Source organism: Typopeltis vanoorti, chromosome 10 (assembly GCF_054136105.1).
Source record: "Typopeltis vanoorti isolate ZY-2024b chromosome 10, IOZ_Tvanoo_1.0, whole genome shotgun sequence".
NCBI classification, from domain to species: domain Eukaryota; kingdom Metazoa; phylum Arthropoda; class Arachnida; order Uropygi; family Thelyphonidae; genus Typopeltis; species Typopeltis vanoorti.
In genome coordinates, this window is record NC_143558.1 from 18,674,622 (window position 1) to 18,695,998 (window position 21,377).

A 21,377-nucleotide genomic window follows, 5' to 3' on the forward strand; every position below is an offset into this window, starting at 1 on the left:
TCTCGCAAAGCCGTGATTCAGTAGAACAATGTTCATTTTGAAGTAATGAGTGCCTCCATTGTGAATAAGCTTAAGAGAAGATATCCATCTGTTGTGGGTGACCCGCGGTCTACCACGATGGGCCGATGACGTCCTCGAAGTGGCAATAATAATGATCCATTTCGAACAATTTTAAGAACTAAAATTCATATATGTATAAAAACCGTGATGACACAGTTTATAAACAAAAATGAATAAATCCATTGATGCTTTTATTCCCCATAGGGAGGTAAAGCCATTTAGTTGTAACACACTTTTTGAAAACTAATGGACTCCACACCTATCGAATTACAGAACAGTTAGTCGAAAATTATTATCATTTTAGTTTGTTCCCTAGTAGCAAAGTACTGAAAACAACTGCAGTCATCTTGTCGTACATAACCATAATGCTATGTATTATTGTGAAATCCTGTGTGTTCTAGGGAAAAAATTCTTGAGTTTATGGGATATACAAAACAGAAACCCCCTGTTTAATAAAGCCCGCTTGCGCATGGCAGACAATAACTAACTAACTTAGGAACTAGTCGAAGAAAGGCTTAAAAAGAGTTCTCGTCGACAACTAGAATCGGACATATTGTAGAATGGTCTTTCAGTGGCTTAGCGCCGTTAATATTTCACAGGACTAGAAACGCCTAAATTATTATTATTATTATCATTGCCACTGCAATCTGTGAAATTTCCTGATTCTTAGTGGTAGGCATTCTGAAGGAAGTGGTTCACAGTTCAATTCTAGTTCCCATCTAGCGTACTTTTTCCAACCCTTTCTTCCAACGGGTACCGATTTAATCAGTTTTTGTCATGGGCAAGCGAGTTTTCCCCGGAAATTCCTTTTTTTTTTATATCCGGTAAAGTCAAGAATTTGACCACAGAATCTAGAATAGAATAGAATAGAATAGAATAGATCAGAGAATAAGAAATTGATCAGAGAATCTACACTATCTCAGCTAATGCTGTCTCTTCACTGGATTGCATATATTTTATTACTGATATAGTTTAGCCAGCTGTCACTAATTGTCTTCCGCCCTATTCATTCAGAGATAGCTGACTCAAACTTTTAATGATTTTTGAACGCCATTTAGTGAAGAGAAATCGCTAAAATCTTATGGTCCACTAAACTTTACACTATATGTTATTTTCTAAAATATGAATAAACTGAAGTATTTGCTTTATTGAAATAATTTAGAATAAATTATCATAAAACAAAACCAGGTAATGTCTTTATTGTCTAATGGGATTATCCAAAGAAATTTAACTCTAATATAAATTTTGAGGAAAGTCAGAACTGCAGAACGCTAGTCTTTCAGAACTCTACTCAATAACATACAAGGCTATTAATTATTATTATTATTATTCGTGACACCTCTAAGGAGTCCGAAGAATCATCGCGGGAGGACACCTATTCTACAACACATTCGTCGTCACCACTACATCAAACCATTACTACCAATCAACTAAATCAGCGACATCTACCGCCCACCACCAACACAACTAGTATTTTTTGTCTGTAAATTGCGTGTGTTCTGAAGGAACGATTCTTTTGTATGTGGTATAAAAAAACCCAAGTTTCCAAGAGAAAAACCCTGCTACCACCGTATGAGATCGGTTAACTCACCTTCAGTTGAAAAAGTCCATATAAAGATTCTTACCGTCACGACGGGAATCGAACTTAGGCCTTTTCTAATCGAAGGGCGCAACATACCAGCGTTCTTCAAATTGCCTACGGAGGGGCGGTAATTTAAATAGGGATTCGAGGAGGAGACTGCAATGGGCACAAGACACGCGATCTTCTCCAAGGGATACGGTTAGCTATGGCTGATATTATTATCTGAAGTCGATAGAGTTCTACAATCGAATTTATTGAGGTGCTAATTTCTGGGAGGGAAATATACTTACCCCTTCCAGAGATCCATGAACGTAGTAACCAGTCACAGAATGAAAATCTTCGTGGGGTTGACGAATAGAATAGAACTTTTAACAATCTACACCCTCTGTTTAAAAAGAAATCGAACTATTCGGAAATAGAAGAAACTAGTGGCGCCACCTGCTGTATCTTTCGTTGTCGAAAGCGGCAACCTTCATTAGTGTTATCTCAACTGTTTATGACATTTGTTTCATCAGAAGCCGAGTTATAATGCCAAGAGTAGGGTACCATATGTCAGCATTTATGCAGACATGTCATCATTTTGATATGATGGAAAAGAAGTGTAAAGTCAGAAAAAATGGTGTGACTACATTGAATTCTGCAAGAGTGAAGAACATTACAATGAAATTGTAAATATGGCTCAGTTTCTGTTAACAATTCCAGGTGACAATGCCAGTGTTGAACGGCTCTTTCCATAATACAAGCTCAGTGGACCAAGGAAAGAAATAGACTTACCATAGAATCTGTGAAAGGACTTGCCTTGCTATAGTTAAATTTAATTACAGACATTTTACATGTAAAAGTATGTTCGACTATTTGTGTCGAAACAAAGTACATTAAGAAAATTAGATCCAGTGAAAAATATATATGGGCTGCAAAGTAATTTATGTAGTGTGATGTCTAAATCTTTTTCATGTAGGCCTACTCTTGTTTCATAAGACTTATGATGACACTTAAAAATCTTATATTTTTGTGTGTTCTAATAAGCATACTCATCACATCTAATTAATCAAAAGCTTACAAAGACAAAGATTTCAAACATATGCATTAATTTTTGTATTAGATGTTTGTGTCCGGCACGAGTTGCTCAGACGATGGGGTGTTGGCATTTTAGAATATGATAACCCTAGCCAAGAGTGACAGTGTGTTTTGACGAACGGTCGGAAAATGAGTTTCAAACAGAGAGCTACGATTGACTTTTGTGTTAATCTTGGTAAACGTTTTACAGAAACGCATTAGATGCTTCAGAAAGTTTACGGTGATGAATGCTTATTCCGTACTCAAGTTTACGAGTGGTTTAAACAATTTCAAAGTGGTCGTGAGACGCTTCCGGACGACGAAAAGCCGGGCAGTCCAAAAACTGGACTGAGCGAAGTTAACATACAAAAAGTGAGTGATTTCATCAAAAAAAAAAAAGAAAAGAAAACGAACTCGTCCATGAGATTGACTGAAGATGAATTGGGGATTCCAAAATCAACTATACACAACATTTTGACGGAGAGTTTTGGCCTTCGTGAATTGAATTCGCAATTGAATTCAATTCGCAACTTGTGGGGAATTCTATTTCCCAGAAGTTGACCGACGACCAAAATGTGTATCGAATTGAACACTGCAAGCACCTCATTAAAACCGCTCGTAAGGACTAAAAATTCCTTGAAACGATTGATACTGGTGATTAAGCATGGGGTTTTGAGTATGAGCCCGAAACTAGAGTGCTGAGTCGAGACCACCAGAAGAGGGGGTATCCGAAAAAAAGTCGCTTGGAGAAGTCGAAAGTAAAGGCAATGCTGATTTGTTTCTACGATTCCAAGGGCATTATCCACAAAGAATTCGTTCCGCCTGACCAAATGGTCAAAAGCAAGTTTCATCTCGAATTTTAAAGCGATTGATAACGAGAATCCGTCGCGTACGTCATGAATATCGTGACGACTAATGTTCGTCAAAACACACTGTCACTCTTGAAAATATAACTCGGCTTCTAATGAAACAAATGTCATAAACAGTTTACACAACACTAGCGAAGGATGTCGCTTTCGACAACAAAAAGGTACAACAGGTGGCGCAATTAGTTTCTTCTATTTTCGAAAAGTTCGAATTCTTTTTGGACAGAGGTGTATATTGTCTCCCTAGAGTTATGAAAGCAAACGTTTTTGGAACAGTAGTACATAAGTTAATGATAAACGATTATTTGATTTTAACTGAATCAGTTCATCACAATCTGTGTCAGAGAGACATCAGGTATTTTAGAATGTTTATCTCCATATTATTTTCATGATGGTCAAAAATAAATTATATTTGGCCAGTAATTCTATAAAATAAACACATGCAATACCACAGCAATAAGTTTTAATAAGTAAATATTTCATCCTAAGTATCTTAGGATATCGTCAGTACGGTTAATTCAAACAATACTAGGAATAACATACAGTTAGGGTGGAAGATTACAATGGATTCCCAATAGACGTGCAGTAGCTTGTTATAGAATTAAATTAAATTATAACTGGAGGAAAAAAAATCACGTTAAAATAAGATAACACACACACGCACGCACACACACACACACACACACATATATATATAATTATTTTACACAATTTTGTATGACAATTTCCCATACTTTAGAAATAGCTAGAACGTCATTACGGTTTAGATTTAGTATGTAATGGAGGGCTTCAGTACGTTCTATAAATAAACGTTCACGTTTACATAAAGATCTATGTAGAAGTTTGGTTTTTTCCCAATGGATCCTATGGAATGGATTTCAACTGCATGTTGAGCGAGGCCAGATTTCTTCAGTTTGATAAGACGGTTATGGTCTTGATGTCCCGAAATGCGTTTATGAACAGATCTACCTGTCTGTCCATAGCAAGACAATTTACATGAGCATGGAACCTTGTACATGCCAGTTAGCATCAGAGGTGAGAGTTTGTCTTTGAGAGAAGGTAACAAGTTATACAACTGGTTCATGGGTTTGTAGGTAGTAGCAAGTTTGTATTTCTTCATAATTTTTGAAAGACGTTCGTAGATGCATTTGACACAAGGTATGGGAATCCTATGGGCTTGTTCTTATCTATATTGATGTATGGGGAAGTGACTGATGATTTTTTGAGTTGTTATAAGATTGTATCCATTTACTATGGCTGCATTTTTGATTATTTCCAATTCTTGGTTTAGAGATTGTTCAGAGGAGCAGGATCTGTGTGCTCTTTTTACTAATGACTTGATGATGCCAAATTTTTTGAGAAGGAGGACGGGCAGAAGAATTTTGAATGTAGCGACATGAAAATGTTGGCTTGCGTAGACAGAAGTTTAGATGGTTCTTGGAATGCGTAAATCCAGAAAGGAGATGCCCTGTGGAGATTCTTTTTCTAGCGTAAATTTGATCCGAGGATGAATAAGGTTTATTTTATCTAGAAATAGGTGTTGTTCTTGTTCGGAATAATCCCAGACAGCACAGACGTCATCGAAATATCGTATCCAAATTTTTGGTTTCGGTTTAAACGTGAAAATGTTTCATTCAAGGTATTCTAGAAACAGGTTGCTAAGTTTGGCGATAAGAGACTCATTTCTGTTCATTCCTTTTACTTGTAAATTTTTTCTTTCTAAGTGAAGTAACCAGAAGTAATAACAAATTTGAATAATTCAAAAATATCATACAGAAATTTTTGAGATAAGAGGTCTATTGTTTCCTTTTGGGGAATATTAGTGAAGAGGGAGACAATGTCGAAGCTAATTAGCATGTCAGTTTCCAACATTAAATCTTTTATTTTTGCCTGAAACACTGTGGAATTTTTAATTGATGAGGCTGAGTGGCTTATGTGAGAACGGAGATGTTAAAAAAATCATGATAATTTGTAAGTCGTGCTGCTAATAGAATCCACGACGGGTCTGAGTGGAACGTTATTCTTGTGAAACTTAGGAAAACCGTATATTCTAGGAGGTCTAGCATGGTATGTCCTGAGTTTCTTTTTATTATTTCTTCACCTAAGGAAGTGGTTTCATCAAGTAACTTGTTCAGTTATGTATTTAATGAACTGAGCTGTTTTTTTTTCTTGATCTGTCTTTTTGTAGGATTATAATGTAGGATTTTCTAGGATCCGAAGTTAATCAATTTTCTTAGATCTAATTTCAGACTGAATGGATATTCTCAAAGAAAATAATAAAAATTCCTTTTTAATCCTCCTAGTCACCATACTGAAGAAATGAATAATGTTAAAAGCGATATATCTATACCATACATAATCTCAGTTTCTCCAAAATTAGCCAAGGTTCTCAAAAAATATAACATTAGAACTTTATTTACTCTGTTTCCTAAGATCCGCTCTCTAGTGAGCCGTCCAAGGCCAAGCCATCATAATCTAAAATATCCCGGTGTGTACAAGATATGGTGTGACTGCAACATTCCTTACTTTGGCCAGACGGATAAGTCTATTGAATTATTATTATTAATATTATTTTAACGGTGTCTCCATGGAGTCAAAAGACTCATCGCGGGAGACCCGACATTGACACAATAATCATTATAATCATTATTTACACAATACCTGTCATACCTCTCCTTAAATTCATTGAGAGTTGAAGCATACACAACCACCTCTGGCAAAGCATTCCACCCATTCACAACCCTCCAATTAAAAAATCTAGTCATAACCCTTGTTAACCACACTCTAACACAATCTCCAGGGATGGTCCCTCTTTCTCTAACATCCTGCACTGGTCTTAAGAATATCATCAGTATCAATCCTGTAAAATCCCTTTAAAAATTTAAATACCTCTATCATATCTCCTCTCCTACGTCTATCAGCTAGATTTTGGAGCCCACAGATCATCTATCTATCCTCATAGGGAACATCCCACAGACGAGCAACAATCTTTGTAACCCACCTCTGAATCCTCTCCACCACTTCCGCATCACCAAGAAATCCTGCCGACCAGATCTGTGCACAATAGTCCAAATGCGGCCTTATTAATGCCTTATAGAGTGGAACAATAACTTCCCTATCCCTGCTTGTTAGTGTGTTCCTCAACAACCATAATTTGATGTGATGTTTTGGCAATCTTTGCAATATGCCCTTTAAACTTAAGTTCTCTGTCCACAATAACTCCTAAGTCTCTTGTCTCATCAACTTCCTGCAGTTCAGTTCCGTTAATATAGTAAACAGCATGCGATGTCATCCTCCCGAAGTGCATCACCTTACACTTAGCCATGTTGAACTGACAGCCATTTACCTCAGTCCATACAGTCAGCCTATTTAAGTCATCCTGTAAAATATCCACATCATTTGAATTGATCATCGCTCTTCCCAATTTTGCATCATCAGCAAACAAGTGGATATTTCCATTCAAGGTATTTCCAATATCATTGATGTACAAATTAAACAATAGATGACCAATAACTGAGCCCTAAGGTACACCACTAGTCACTTGCCTTTTCCGGGACTCAGCTCCTCCGTAAACCACTCTTTGATATCTGTCCACCAGCCATCCTTCAATTCGAATCCATACCCATGTGCTCTAATTTATGTAACAGAGTTCCATGTGGAATACTGTCAAAAGCCTTTGTAAAGTCAAGCAGTATCACTGAGTGAGGATTTCCTTTATCCAACTCCATTGTTACTTTATTATAGAAAGTAAGCAAATTACTTAGGCAAGACCTACCCATCACAAAACCATGTTGCCCCTTATAAAGTATCATATTGCTGTCCACCCAGTCCTGAATTCTAATTTTAACCAATTTCTCCAAAATCTTAACTACCACTCCAGATATACTGATTGGTCTATAATTTACAACCTCAGTTTTAGAGCCTCCCTTGTGCAATGGCACTATTTTCCCCTCTTTCCATTCTATTGGCACTTTACCAGAACTGAGGCTTAAATTACACATTCTGGTTAGAGGAGTTGCTAATTCTCTTGCACATTCTTAACACATGGGCCGATATGCCATCTAACCCAATAGCAGTGTTAGCATTAAGGTTCTTTAATATATTAAGCACCTCAATTTCATCTATCTCTATACTCTCATCAGTCAATGGCACAACTGACACTGCACTATCACTACGAAGATGGTACACTTTTGCGAAATAATCACTAAGCAACTCAACTATTTGATTAGCTTCAGTAAATTCCCTACCATCAATGGAAAGAGTACTTTTTAAAGTATTCTTTCTATGGATATTCTTCCTTTTACTAGTCACATAGAGAAAGAACTCTTTAGGGTTTCTTTTGGATTCATCAGCTAGCTTCCTCTCATAATTAGTTTTGGCTTTCCTTACCATACAGGTTGCTCTTTTGCTTGTACTTTATATTGCTCATTGGAACGCTTATCACCTTTTTCTTTATACGTCCTCCACAACCTTTTCTTTATCTGCAACTCCTGTTTAATAGTATTATTCATCCATTTTACTCCTACTTGATTTCTCCTTCTGACTCTGGGAATACAGTCTGATACAGCTTTCTTCAAATACTCCTTGAGAATCTCCCACGCACCATCAACATCTCTCCCCTTGAATTCCTCATGCCATAGTACAGCTGAAAGCTGACTTCTCAGCTTGCCATAATCACCAGCCTTGTAATTCCACATATACCCATTCTTAATAGAATATTCACCACGTCTTTCAATCTCCCAGGTCAAAACCCCATGATCGTTTTCCCCAAATGGAGACATTGTAACTAAGTTATTTATTTATATGTTCTCCGATGTTATGACCAGATCTAACACTCTAGAATCTCTTGTCCCTTCCATCACATGCTGTCTCAGGTAATTATCTCTTAACAACTGTATAAACTCCATTTCCTTTGTTCCTTGTGACAAATCCTTCCCCCACTCTATGTCCCCAAGGTTAAAATCACCCATAATAATTACTTGACCTTCACTCATCGTGCTAATTTGCCAATACATGCTATCTAGATTCTCCCATATTCCCCTTGGATTATAGCAACAACCAATTACATATTTCGCCTTGTTAATCTCTATCTCACACCAAACAGCCTCTAATGAACTGCCCTCTACATACCTGTCACAGTGAGGTACTTCTATCTTTTTTGGCTTTAAGGTTTCGTCTATCATTAATCCCCACAATTCTGTCATCTATGTCCTGCCTGAAAATACTGTACCCATTACATTCAATCCCAATATCTATATCATTCTTGGTTAACCAAGTTTCACTAATTCCTATAATTTTTGGCCATGTTGTACTAAGTAATGACAAAAATTCTTCACACTTATTCCTAATACTTTCAGCATTAGTATACATAAACTGCAATACTCCCTTCCTCGCATAATCTCCCTGTGTGCGAATTACCCCACTCTGTATACTGTTAACATTCTGTGAACAATTAATCCCAATTTCACAGCGATTAATGACCTTAGAACTATTAAAAGATGATTCTATCACCTGCCTCCCTAGCAAATCCCATTTCCCTGTTTATGACCCTTTACTCTGTCCTTTATCAATAAATGTTCTAAATGCCAAGCTCCTAATCCATTTAAGTGCAAACCATCTCTCTTAAAATACTCCTTCCTTTTATCAAACTCATTCCAGACATTCATAAAATGAATATTCAGTTTCATTTCTTTGCAAAACCTTTTACACAATCTTGATATCATTCCATTTACTTTAATTGCTCTTCTGTTCATTTCATCACAATCAATTCGTGGTAGCACATTCATGATCTTTCCACTCTCACTCTTGGCATTCATTGCTATCATTAAATCCTTCAAATCCCGTCTTACAGAAAATCTTTCGCTACGTAGATCATTCGTCCCTATAACTGCAATAATCTCATTCACTCTATCTTTCTGTAATTTCACAGCCCCAGTAATATCTTTAATATTTGACCCTGGATAACATGCTTTAATTACTCTACCATCCTTCACACCCTTAATTCTAGAATTCCCATACAGCACAACATCTTTTTTGCTTCTTCTTAACTTGACATCGTTTACTCCCACTGATGCTTGTTTTTGTTCCTAAACCTCTCTCACATTCTTTAGTATATCACTCAGCAATACGTGTGTATCTATTTTTGCAGTATTTATTCCATGCACATATTCACTTCTGTCATTCTCATACTTTGTCATTCTTAATCCCCCCATACTTCCTACTCCATAAAAAACATTAGTTGGAATTCTAAAAGATTTATACAATTTGGTCCGATCAAAATTAAAAAATATATTACAGTCATTTAAAAATGTCTGCTCAGTTGTTTCAGGAGAACTTGCACAACACAGTCTACTCCACATGCTTCTAGCAGATACATTGGGATGTGGCTGTATAAAATATATATATTCCCTATGTGACTGATGGTAGCTAACTGCGAAGTGTTGATGATCACTTAAACTTGGGATATTAGTCAAACCAGATTTATCATCATATATTACATTAAAACTTCTGCGATCATACGAGTCAATTAATACAGGCAACACATTTGATATATTAGAAGATGTGGAATGGACTGCACAATCTTTCGTTTCTACCTTGACGTCAGATTCAAGAGGGGATACTATAGAAACACAAGATGATAAAGATGTTAAGTAATCTGGATTGACATCCCCAGCAACCACAGAAGAAATGGCTGACTCAGATGACATACCCAGGATTGTGACTGGCAGGTGAGAATCAACTGTAGCATCAGAAACCGACAACACACTGCCATGCACACATTCACCTGAATTGATGAAAGGACCATCATCACCTCTAAAGACCGTGGCTAGAAGGTGAGAATAAACTGCAGCATCAGAAACCAACAACACACCGTTATGCACACATTCACCTGAATTGATGAAAGGACTGTTGTCATCACTACCCAAGGTTGTGACTGGTAGGTGAGAATCAACTGTAGCATCAGACACTGAACAACACAATACACCCGTATGCACATTTTAACCTGACAGTTGGCCCTCAGCCACCAAGTGAACAATGATCGGTTTCCCTGCTTCGTGACGATCATAATCTAAAGCTCTTTGCTGTATGCCTTCCACAGAATCATTGTACTTATTTGCAACTTCCAAAAAATCTTTCATTTTTAGTAACTCTGCAGATTTTAACAATGATGGAAGCATATCCCATGAAATATTAATTTCACCATGGTACATATATTGTATCATCGACCTTAAGTCGTTCAACTTCATGTCATTTAATGTCACAACAGGATGACTACTTGCAGATAGTGAGCCTTAAGGGTCATTCCTTCACACAATAATGTTACATCCACCAAACTTTCACTAGCAAGTAATTTATTAAAAACAGATAATATATTAGGTGTATGATTGTGCCTTTTCAAACAAATTGTCTGTGATCTTGTTATCATATTGAGTTCAGAACTAAGTTTAAAATAAAATACTCATATTAAACAACATTAAACAATACCTAACAAAATTTACATACGTTGCTTGAAATAATAACCTATTGAAATAATTGATTATAAAAATCACTTATAATCAATAGATTTCATTTAACATCCAGTATATATGCTCAGAGAATGGCAGTATTATGCTTAACAACAAGAACGCGATCACTATAGCATATCATTCTCAAAATTTTTCATCAAACACGTCATTATATGAGTAACCAAAAATATCTAACACAAGGATTTACATACGTAGTTACAAAGAAGATTTAACAGCCACAATCTGTCACAATAGCGAGATTAGGCTTAGCTACAACGATGCATAAATATACAATCAGATACCAAATACAAACCAATTATGTCAAATGCAAAAATACTCGACACAAAATAAACATGCTTGACTTGAAAGAAGCACGTAACTGAGAAATACGCAGCCATAAAATATAATTTTTTCAATTTAAAGATGTGCACATTAGAAACGAGCCTACACTACTGCGCCGCCACATTTTAGTTTGAGTATGGAGGAGCACAGGAGGGACATCGCGTACAACGTGCCAGCGCTTTATCCAGCCATATCCTTTTTTTCGGCCGGTTCTGATGAAGAAAACCATAGTCACATGGAGAGAAATTGGAGAGAAAAATTGTAGAATCTAGAGAAATCATCTTCAACCATGTACATTTAAATAATAATTTAAGCTACAACCTCCCAGACTATCATTCTGCTGTGATCAAATACTGGCGCTCACGAGATGCTATACGCACACACTCACCCAACAATGTGGCCAACGAAAGAACAGCTTTGAATACGTTAACTACAACTTTTTCACGTTAAATATGTATAGTGACTTTCCTGTGCTGTTTAAAATTTTTATCTTGAATGTTTAATGTTTTTTTTTTCTTTTATAAAAACACCTGAAGAAGGCTGTAAAAAGCCGAAACTAGTCGTGCGATACTATTAAACCGTTTTCCTTTTCTCTGGGTTTATGTCATAACTTTTTTCTAAGCCTTTCTTCGACTGGTTCCCGAAGTTAGTCTATCTCTTGCACGGGCAGGCGGGTTTTTCCTCCCGGAAAATCGGGTTTTTCATCACTTAAACTCAAGAAAATCGACCGTAGTACCCACATTATTGAGACAGTTACATATCATATTAGGGTTAGGCACCAAGAGATGGCAGTACTTGTTGGCCAACTTCTTTGGTGGCTGCAATAATTTATGATAGACATGGAATAACTATCTCTGATTGGCTACCAGTGGAGATTGAACTGGCCACTCAGTCTCCAAAGCTAGATAGGGTATAAAGGCCTCGCCTACTCCCTATAAGCAAATAAAAGGCGTCAGCTGGTTGTTTTTTTTTTGTTATTTTAATGTAATTTTTTTCCTCTCCATATATATTTTAATTTAATTCTATAACATTCTTGCACTCATATTGGGATTCCATTGCAATCATGTGCCCTAACTGTATGTTATTCCTGGTATTGTTTGAATTCCCTGTACTGACTATGTCCTAAGATATTTAGGAAGAAATAGTTACTTATTAAAATTTATTACTGTGATTATTACGTGTGTTAGTTTAGTCATGAATTCTTCACATGTTTCATTGTATAATAAAGTAATTCTATTATTTCTATCAACTATGCTAATGCCTTTTATTCCTCTATATTTAGTAAACGAGGCCGTTTTAGCCTACATTTACCATCTACCATCAATCTCTCCTTGGCTACTGATGGAGACTGAACTGAGCAAGCAGTTCAGTCTCCATCAGTAGCAAATGAGAGATTTCTTGCCTAAAACTATTTCTAAATATACATGGCATCAGTGAAGTGATGGGTCTGACAAGTGCCGTCATCTCGTGGCCCGTAATTCTAACACTGTTTTACTATCTGAAAATAATGTAGGGCGTATGGTCGATTTGCATGAATTTTAGTAGAACGAAAAAGCGAGTTTCCGTGAATAAAAAAAATATCGATTGCTCATGCTCGACGAATTCTGGAGTCGGTCGCTAATAGACTGCTAAAAGTTTCTCTAGTCACCGACTAGAATTGAGCTGAAGACACTCATTCTTCAGGCGGCCATGCGCCAGGACGGCTCATGCTACATCTACTGAGCACTGCTATGATTTCTAAGATATTGTGGATAGCCTTCTTCTTAATTACTTCAGTTAAAGACATTCCAGTTTCAGCGATTTTAGTCGTAATGTAAGTGATGTATTTAAGGAATGAATACTACATTTTCTCTTTGTATTAATTTGTTCTTCAAATTTCAAAGTTAATCCAGATTTCCTCTTCACACAAGCAGACAATGCCACTGAATGCTTGTCAGCGTTTTCATGATTGTTTGTTCTAAGTGGCTGTCCCAATCTCTGAATCATCATAAAGAATATAGTTAGCTGGGATAATTATTTCAGGCAAAATCATACATATTATCAAATTGGAGAGTAAACTACAAATTGAGAAAATATTTTTCTCTGTTCAATTTAATTTCGTCAAATAAATTTTTAGAACATTACGTAATCATTTAATTTTTAATTTCACCATTCCATCGTTGACATTTGAGGGTTTGGTTTCTATCCAACACGAAATATCATCCTTTGAAGCATCATTCCAAATGTTATCATTAACCGTTTATTCATAATTTTTTTTTGTCAAATGCATTGATAATATTTAGATGGCGGCACATTTGAGCCGTCTCTCTTCACTGCGTACCGCTTAATTAGTGATAGCCTTGGGCCATCTATCTGTGATTGGTACCAGTGGAGATTGAACTGCCCACTCAGTCTCCAAAAGTTAGATAGGGCTAAATGGCCTCGCCTACTCCCCGTATACGAGAATAAAAAGGCGTTAGCTGTTTTTTTTTTTTTGATCCATACTTTAACGGCCCCAAGACCTGTTGCCCATTAATGCAGTTTTTTGAGGGCAAGAGGAATAAAAAAAAGGAGGAGTCTGCTCACATTTTGTTTGAACATCTCAGGGTTGTAATGTTTGCAGAATTGGAAGGGGGAGAGTGTTCCAAAGGACAGAAGTAGATGGAATGAACGGGAAGGCAGTGAGGTTGGTTCTGTAGGTCCGAGATGGACTGTAAGAAGGTGTTGTCAGTACTGGCTCTTGTTTTAATGATTTTGAAGGAGTGTGGAAGAATGACAGTGGCCAATTCAGCAGAGCGCTATCCATGAAACAATCTATAGAAGAGGCAGAAGGTAGAAACTGAACGTCTGTGAGAATTAATTAGCTGGATTGCCAATTTGAATTTGAATTTTCAATCGTATTTGTAGAACAAAAGATGGATGTCAACAATTTATTCGATTCAGAAAATGTCCCAATATCCAAAAAAAAAAAAATATATATAATAATAGCAAATAAATAAATAAAACGCCTTTTATTCCCTTATACGGAGTAGGCGAGGTCTTTATACCCTGTCTAGGTTTTGGAAACTCAGTAGGCAGTAATCTCCACCGGTAGCTGATCAGATATAGCTGGCGATGTCTATCACTAATTACAGCAGCCACCGATGAAGAGGCTGGCAAACAAATGCTGCCATCTTTTGGTACCTAACCCTAACAAGGTATGTTACTGTCTGAAACAATGTAGGTACTACGGTCGATGTTCTTGAGTTTACGGGATGAAAAACCCGAATTTCCGGGAGGAAAAACCTTCTTGACCGTGCCAGAGATCAATTAACTCGGGAATCGGTCGAAGAAAGGCTTAAAAGAAGTTCTTTCAGTCGGCGACTAGACTTGAACTTGACTTATAGCACCCAAGCGCCACTTCCACTGAACTACAAAGGCCTTCCCAGCATCCATTATTTTGATAAAGCATTTTTCTAACTTTGTCTATCTGTTTTTTTTTTTTTTTTACGACCATCAAAAAATAGATCTCACCACTCACAATATTCAGAAAATTCTATCCAGTGTTAGTTTCTATTTAGGGATCTGGCTATCAGGTTAATCTTGAGCCAAATATCTGTGATTGGCCACTGGATCTCTTTATCTCCAGTTAGCAAAAATTAGTTTGAAATAAACAGCTTTTTCTACTCTATTTGGCAGATAGCAGTTTTTAGTGGAGTTCTTAATTATTTTATGATAGCTTCGATTTTTCCGTTTCTTTACTTTCTATTATTAAATTAATAAAATTCTCTGTTTTTCAAAATAAGTAAAATATTTGTTCAAATAATAAAATGAAGTTTACATCAAATTAATTTGTCGATGAAGAATTCTGAAGATACTCTCATACAAATAGATTTCAACAGTGCTTGCTCCTTGTTTTCTGAAAAATGAATTTTACAAATCACGATATTCCATTTTTATTATTCAGAACTTATGACACACTTTGAATAATTGTTCTGTATACTTGGTTTTTTATTGCTAAATACATATAATCTTAAAAGAATGCAGTGGCGATGCATCACTCACTCACTTGCCTCAAAGTGCAATGGCTTTATGTTCATTTACCTATTCAAATACTATCTAAAAACACACACGTCACTATGTATTTTAAGTAATGAGAAAGGAATGGAAATATTTTTATTGTACATATCTATTGATATTTTTTTAATTTTGGGCTCCTTAAAAGGGGTAACACTGAACTGCCTTCAGTATATTCATCTGTCATTGGTATTAGCATGCCAGCATGGTATTGAATGTGAACAATAATTAAAATAAATATACCTACGTAATACTATCAGTGAATTTTATTTGCATCCGATGAGGACAGTGCGACCAGCAACTGTCGCAACCTTGTGGTCTTCATCGCTACCACAACATAGTATTGCCTGAAATAGTATGACTTCTACTGTCGAGTTTCCTGTGTTTTCCGAATGATAAACCCTAGTCTCCTAATCTTTGGCTGAATAAAATCCGATATTCTATGGCAGAGATCGAGTGTCTGTGGATTTGATCGTAGAAAGGCTTAGAAAAAGTCATTCTGGTTTGGTGACTATAGGGCAGTTTGAATGATCTCTCTTCTGGTAACCTACAAATTTGGAAGCAAATTCCATTTTCACAATGATACACAGTCCTCTCCTAAAATATGATTTTTAACAAATTATATTAAAAAGATTTTAATTACATATCAGTATGTGTACTTTTAAGAAGGTATGGATGACATGATGCTCAGAGCAGAACTTTAAATATTAATATAATTTGAAATGAAAATTCATTTTATTTTGTAATAAATTTGTCCTATTTTAGATCATTTGTGGAAGTACAATTTTGTCATGCAAGATTTTCTTCGGTGCAACAGAAGTTTTTCAATGAGATGAAAAATATGTCCATCATCTCTTGAGTAATGTTTGCTAGACGATAGTGCCTATTCCTTTATATGTTAATGTCTCGGATAAAGTTAGTGAAGGCATTGTGTGATTACGTGTGTGTATATATACATTTTCGCAAGTACAAGCGACAAAAAAAAAAAAAAAAAAAAAAAATATATATAGTATCGGCTCTCCAGCCAAAAGGCTACGGGTTCGAATCTCGCCGTGGGCAATGAATGTTTTTGATTGTCTGTGAAAATACTAGTGGTTGGTGGGCGTAGATGGCGTTGGTAGTTGAGGTTCGTTGTAGTTCATGGAGATAAGAGTTGTCATATAGGTGCCCTCCCTCCATGAGTCTTTGGACTCCTTGGAGGTGTCGCGTAATAATAATAATATCTTCTTGCCGCTAGAGAGCTGTGCCGAAGTAGCTTGTTGGCTCTAGTTTAAAGATAAAAAAAAATAAAAAATAATAAAATAAGATAAATTGTTAGTATTATTATTAGAGATTTTGTGTGTGCATGTAATCTAGCCTTTAATATGGTTCGATAGAGTTTGAGTTGTTTCTTTTTATGATCTGTGTGTAAACATTTTCGATCGGTTCTTAGTTGAGCTATCTTGGTGTAGCTCTGTTTCTGTTATGCATGCCACCAAAGTTTGGCCCAGCCCGCCACCATTTAAATACTATACTGTATGTGGTACGTACGCTTTTTGTAAATTATGCATATGATAGGATAGAAACTGGAATGCACGAGTATTTGATGCAGTGGGAAACCTAAATATTGCGTCTTTCGATTGGAAAAGACCAATTCGATTCTTGTCTTGGGGAAGAATCTTAATATATATGCATAAATATTTCATTTAAAGGTGAGCTAGTCGATATCATTTGAAGGTAGTTGAGTTTTCTCTCTTGAAAACTTGAGTTTTCATCCTGCATACTTGCAAATCGGCCAAGAGAACTAACCGAGTTACAGACAAAAATAATATTAGGTGGAGGATTAAGCAGTGTATATGATGAGTAGTGTGGAGTGGAGTGGATTAGTCTCTTCAGGTGTCACATAATAAAAATGATGAATTGGGCATGACATGGGAACAGTTACACCACATTCAAGAAATTCTATAAATAAAAATTGATGCTGATTGCTTATGCAACGAATATTCACAACTTTGATTTGTTCTCTGAGCAGACTGGTGAAAAAATACTGTGGAAAGAATGAAAATTTGTCTGAACCCAAGATTTTTTTTTATTATGTCCGTTCCGTTTAAATGAATAGTTTCGAGCAAGGCTAGAAACAAAGTAGATGTGAATTTGGTCACAGAATTCAAGGTTTTTATTATTATTATTATTTTGGCATTTATGATCTTTTATAAATGTCAGATATTTCAAGAACAAACTATTGTTATAGACTGTAAATTTTATTTTTGTATATTACTTTTATGTATCTTAAATTTAGAGATATGAATTTTGGTTCTCTTTGACCTGGAATTAGTATATGTATATCTCAATTCGATCCATGCCATATGTCTCAGAATTATTTTTGAAATAGTTGCCAACTTGAGGGTGGCTTGTCTATATAGAGATAGAAGTAATAGGTTTGAAGGTGAGTAGAACAGACAAAATGTGTTAATATATTTAACGTTAGTGTGGCAGAGGAAGATGGTATGGGAGATGGCTTTGATTGCATGGGTGAATGTCAGGTGTAAGCAAAATGTGTATGTGAAAGAGGAGAGATCAAGAGCCTTGAGAAGTTAACTGGTGTAAGGAGAACAACACGAGTAGAAAATTGAGAGAGCAAGGGTAAAAAAAAGGTGAAAAAAAAAAAAAGAAGACATTAGGAAATCAAAGGAAGTTGAGAGAATGTGGGAGCAAAAGACCAAGAAAAAGCGAGCGATGAGTTGAAGAAAAAGGAGAGAGAGTGTAGAAGCAGAAGTGATTAGTGATGCCAGTGGGAGTAGAATGAATGGGACTGTGAGGAGTATGATGTATGAAGATATGATGCATTGGAGTGCATAGAGTATTAGAAGAGTGAATGATGGTGTTGTTAGCAATGAACACAAAGTCAGAATGTAACAAAACGATAGTGATGATCATTATGGATAATTATGTATCATTATGTATAAACCCCTTAATGCATAACATAATACATATCTGCAAGGAGATGTGTTTTGCATTATGGGAGATACTGAGATAGGAGTGTTGGTAACTTGCTCCACCTTTGCAAGGAGTTGCCCGTTGTTGTACCACTTTACCCCAGTCCTGAAGATACTTTCAGGTGCAAACTTTGTTTGCTCACATATGGATAAAGGATTAAACTAAATTTATTATAGACTTAAGGGGCAGTGTGAATCAGGTAGAGATTTGAGGTTGATTTTAGGAGTTGTATGGCAGAAGAAGTGCAAGAAGGAACATAGCATATTGCCTGACTAGGCCTTGATAATGCAACATTGAGGCAAAGAGTAGTGATAATGAATGAGATGATAGAAATATTTAGGGAGAGAGAGAGAGTGCATGGATGTCTGGAGTTTATTTGATGATAAAAGGGAGCTGTGTGCAAAGAATGAGTTGATGCAAACACGAAAGGATGCAGGTGTTTAGAGAGGTCGCTGTTTTCTTGGCAGGTGAGAGTGTTAGGGTTGGGTGTTGCCAGGATGGAAGGTAGCAGGGATGTCCTCTTGTGGGGATATCAGCTGTTAGAAGATAGAGGATATATAGTATATTGTAGAGCTGAGTAAAGCCTGTGAAGTGTAATAATAGTTATGGGATTATTGACAATGGGCTGGTGTTTCTGCATACAAATATAAAGGAGTATTAGGAATAAAGGGATGAGTTTGTTCCATTTGTAGAAGATTGGCATCAGAAAAGCTTGTTTGACACAGGATGATGACCTGATAGGGATAGAAATCAAAGGGTGTAGCATGTTTTGGAAAGATTGGAGAGTTAAATGGTTGTGGGGTACAATTTATCACTTACCACTTATAGTAAGTGATAAATTCTACCCTCTCAGGGTATAGAAATGGCTTTAAGAGTAATGTGAGGTAGATGTGGGCAGGATGGGATGTGTCTATACTGTAGGCTATGAAATATAGAAGATCAGGAGGAGGAAATGTTTTGGCATATCAGTTTGGCAAGTGCAAAACAAGTGATCGTGATGAAGGATTTTAATTATACCAGTATAAATTGGACAAAAGGAAGCATAGATGAAATAAAGGTCATGGAAAAGTATAGAGAGAAAGTGATGGAGCAGCATGATGAATGTAAGGCTTAAGCTAAGAAAGTGACTAGTGTAGTAAGGAGGCAAAAATTAGAATATGAGAGGAGACTGGCACCGTGAACCAAGGATAACCTCAAAAATATCAAGAATATTTTTTATTATGTGATCTGGAGGAGAAATGATTATGGATGAATGACCTTACTATATGGAGATGGTAGTCTATTGATGTATGATTATGCAGATTATGTAGTAGAGCTGTTTAATGATCCCTATTAAGATTTTTAATTTTTGGATTTTTCATTTTCATATAAAATTTTCTGGTAAAGCAATTTTTATTTCTAGAGGGAACGAGAGAGAGAGAGTGTTAAAAGATGACTGAATTATGAAATGCATTTTGAATACTGAGTATTCTGGATACTGACATCAAGTAAGGCGGTCGGCTGCTTTCCATAATGCATAGCAGTATACACATCCAACATCCAAAAGGAAGTGTGCTGTGCAATATGGGATACGAAGCCGATTGGTGTGAAATCATCAGTTTGTTTTAATTATACATCTTTTAATGAAACTTGTTTTAATTAAAACAAGAATATAATTTCTTGTCTATTTTATTTTACAAAAAGCAGTGAGGTCACGTGATAGAATGTCTTGCTGGCTGGGGAATCATTGCATGGTTAAATAACGTTCCTGCTGTATTTGTCAGGAATCCAGAGCAAGCAGTGAAAAGTCAGCAACTGGAACAAGCTCTGACAAATGCTATGTCAACATAATTGGTATTACTTAGATAAAGAAAACTAGCATAGGCAGGGTTTAACAAATACACTCACTCATGGCAAATAGATTTTGCCAGCTGGCAAGTAGCTGCAGAGAGGACTAATAGAATAATGCATATTAAAATTTTTTTAATAAAAAAATTTAAATTTTAATAACTAAATCTTATTTAGTTATTAAAATTTTTTTAATAACAAAAATTTTAATAACTAAATAAGATCTTTTTTTAACTTTCAGAAAACAGAAAAATATACATAATATAAAGGGCTATGCCAGTAACAAAAATTAATGTAACGAATTATCTTTTCCAAAAAATTAATTATTTATTGACTTCTCCTTGAAATGAGCCAGCCTGGTTGGCCGAGTGGTTAGATATCTGCTCTCCAGCCAAGAGGTTGTGGGTTCGAATCCCTCCTAGGCATGGATGTTTGTGATTATCTTTCACCTTCATACATTCATTCATACAAGTGAATAAACACTCCCCCAAGATGGGCTGGGTCACTATAAGGGTAGTAGATCCAACCCTCCTGCAATGGGACAGGGCCTTCACCTTGTACTGGGTAGAAAATTAATTTCTGAATATCATCATCATCACCTTGGAATGGTTCTCACATAAAGTGGTACTGTATCATTCTCCAAAAAATGCTGCAGTATCTCACTTTATGGAGCTCGTCGTTTATTGGAACTTATCATTAAATAAATGTGGAGAGTTTTCAGTGAGTACATTTTTGTGACAAGTAGGATTTTGCATCATTTGTTGATACCTGAGCATAGGCAAAATTCTGCCAAATAATAAACATAACATGTTACATGTAGGCAGAAGTTATTTAGGAAAATGGAGGAGTAGTTATAGTAATCAACAGTAAACATGAAGATAAACTTCTGTAATGGCAGCTTCAAGTAGAATGGTAGCAAATTTCAAAAAGAAAAATTGCTTAGGATCTGGAATGGCTTTCCTTTAGAGGTTATGAGTTCATACAGTGAATGAATTTAAAAGAAGGTATAATATGTAGTGTGAATGAAACATGTCCTCCCTCGATGAGTCCCTGAAGGTCTCTTGTAATAATCATATAATATCCAGTATAACACTTCCCAGTTATAATCACAAAATTTCATTTTTTACA

At 36.0% G+C, this 21,377-nt stretch overlaps 1 protein-coding gene across 4 annotated transcripts in view; it reads left to right on the forward strand.

Moving 5' to 3' along the window:
- The first annotated feature begins 16,811 nt into the window (after window positions 1–16,811).
- The window catches only part of LOC150102203 (tRNA (32-2'-O)-methyltransferase regulator THADA-like), a 424,395-nt gene continuing 419,829 nt past the window's right edge, over window positions 16,812–21,377 (forward strand). For 3 of the 4 annotated variants that reach the window (XR_016548929.1, XM_090399010.1, XM_090399012.1), the window contains exon 1: window positions 16,812–16,968. Coding sequence is in view for 2 of the 4 variants with exons in the window: in XM_090399010.1 (XP_090255136.1) it covers window positions 16,915–16,968 (54 nt within the window). In the remaining 2 variants the exon portion in view is untranslated. The remainder of the gene's footprint in view (window positions 16,969–21,377) is intronic. The other variant, XM_090399011.1, reaches the window with a different exon arrangement.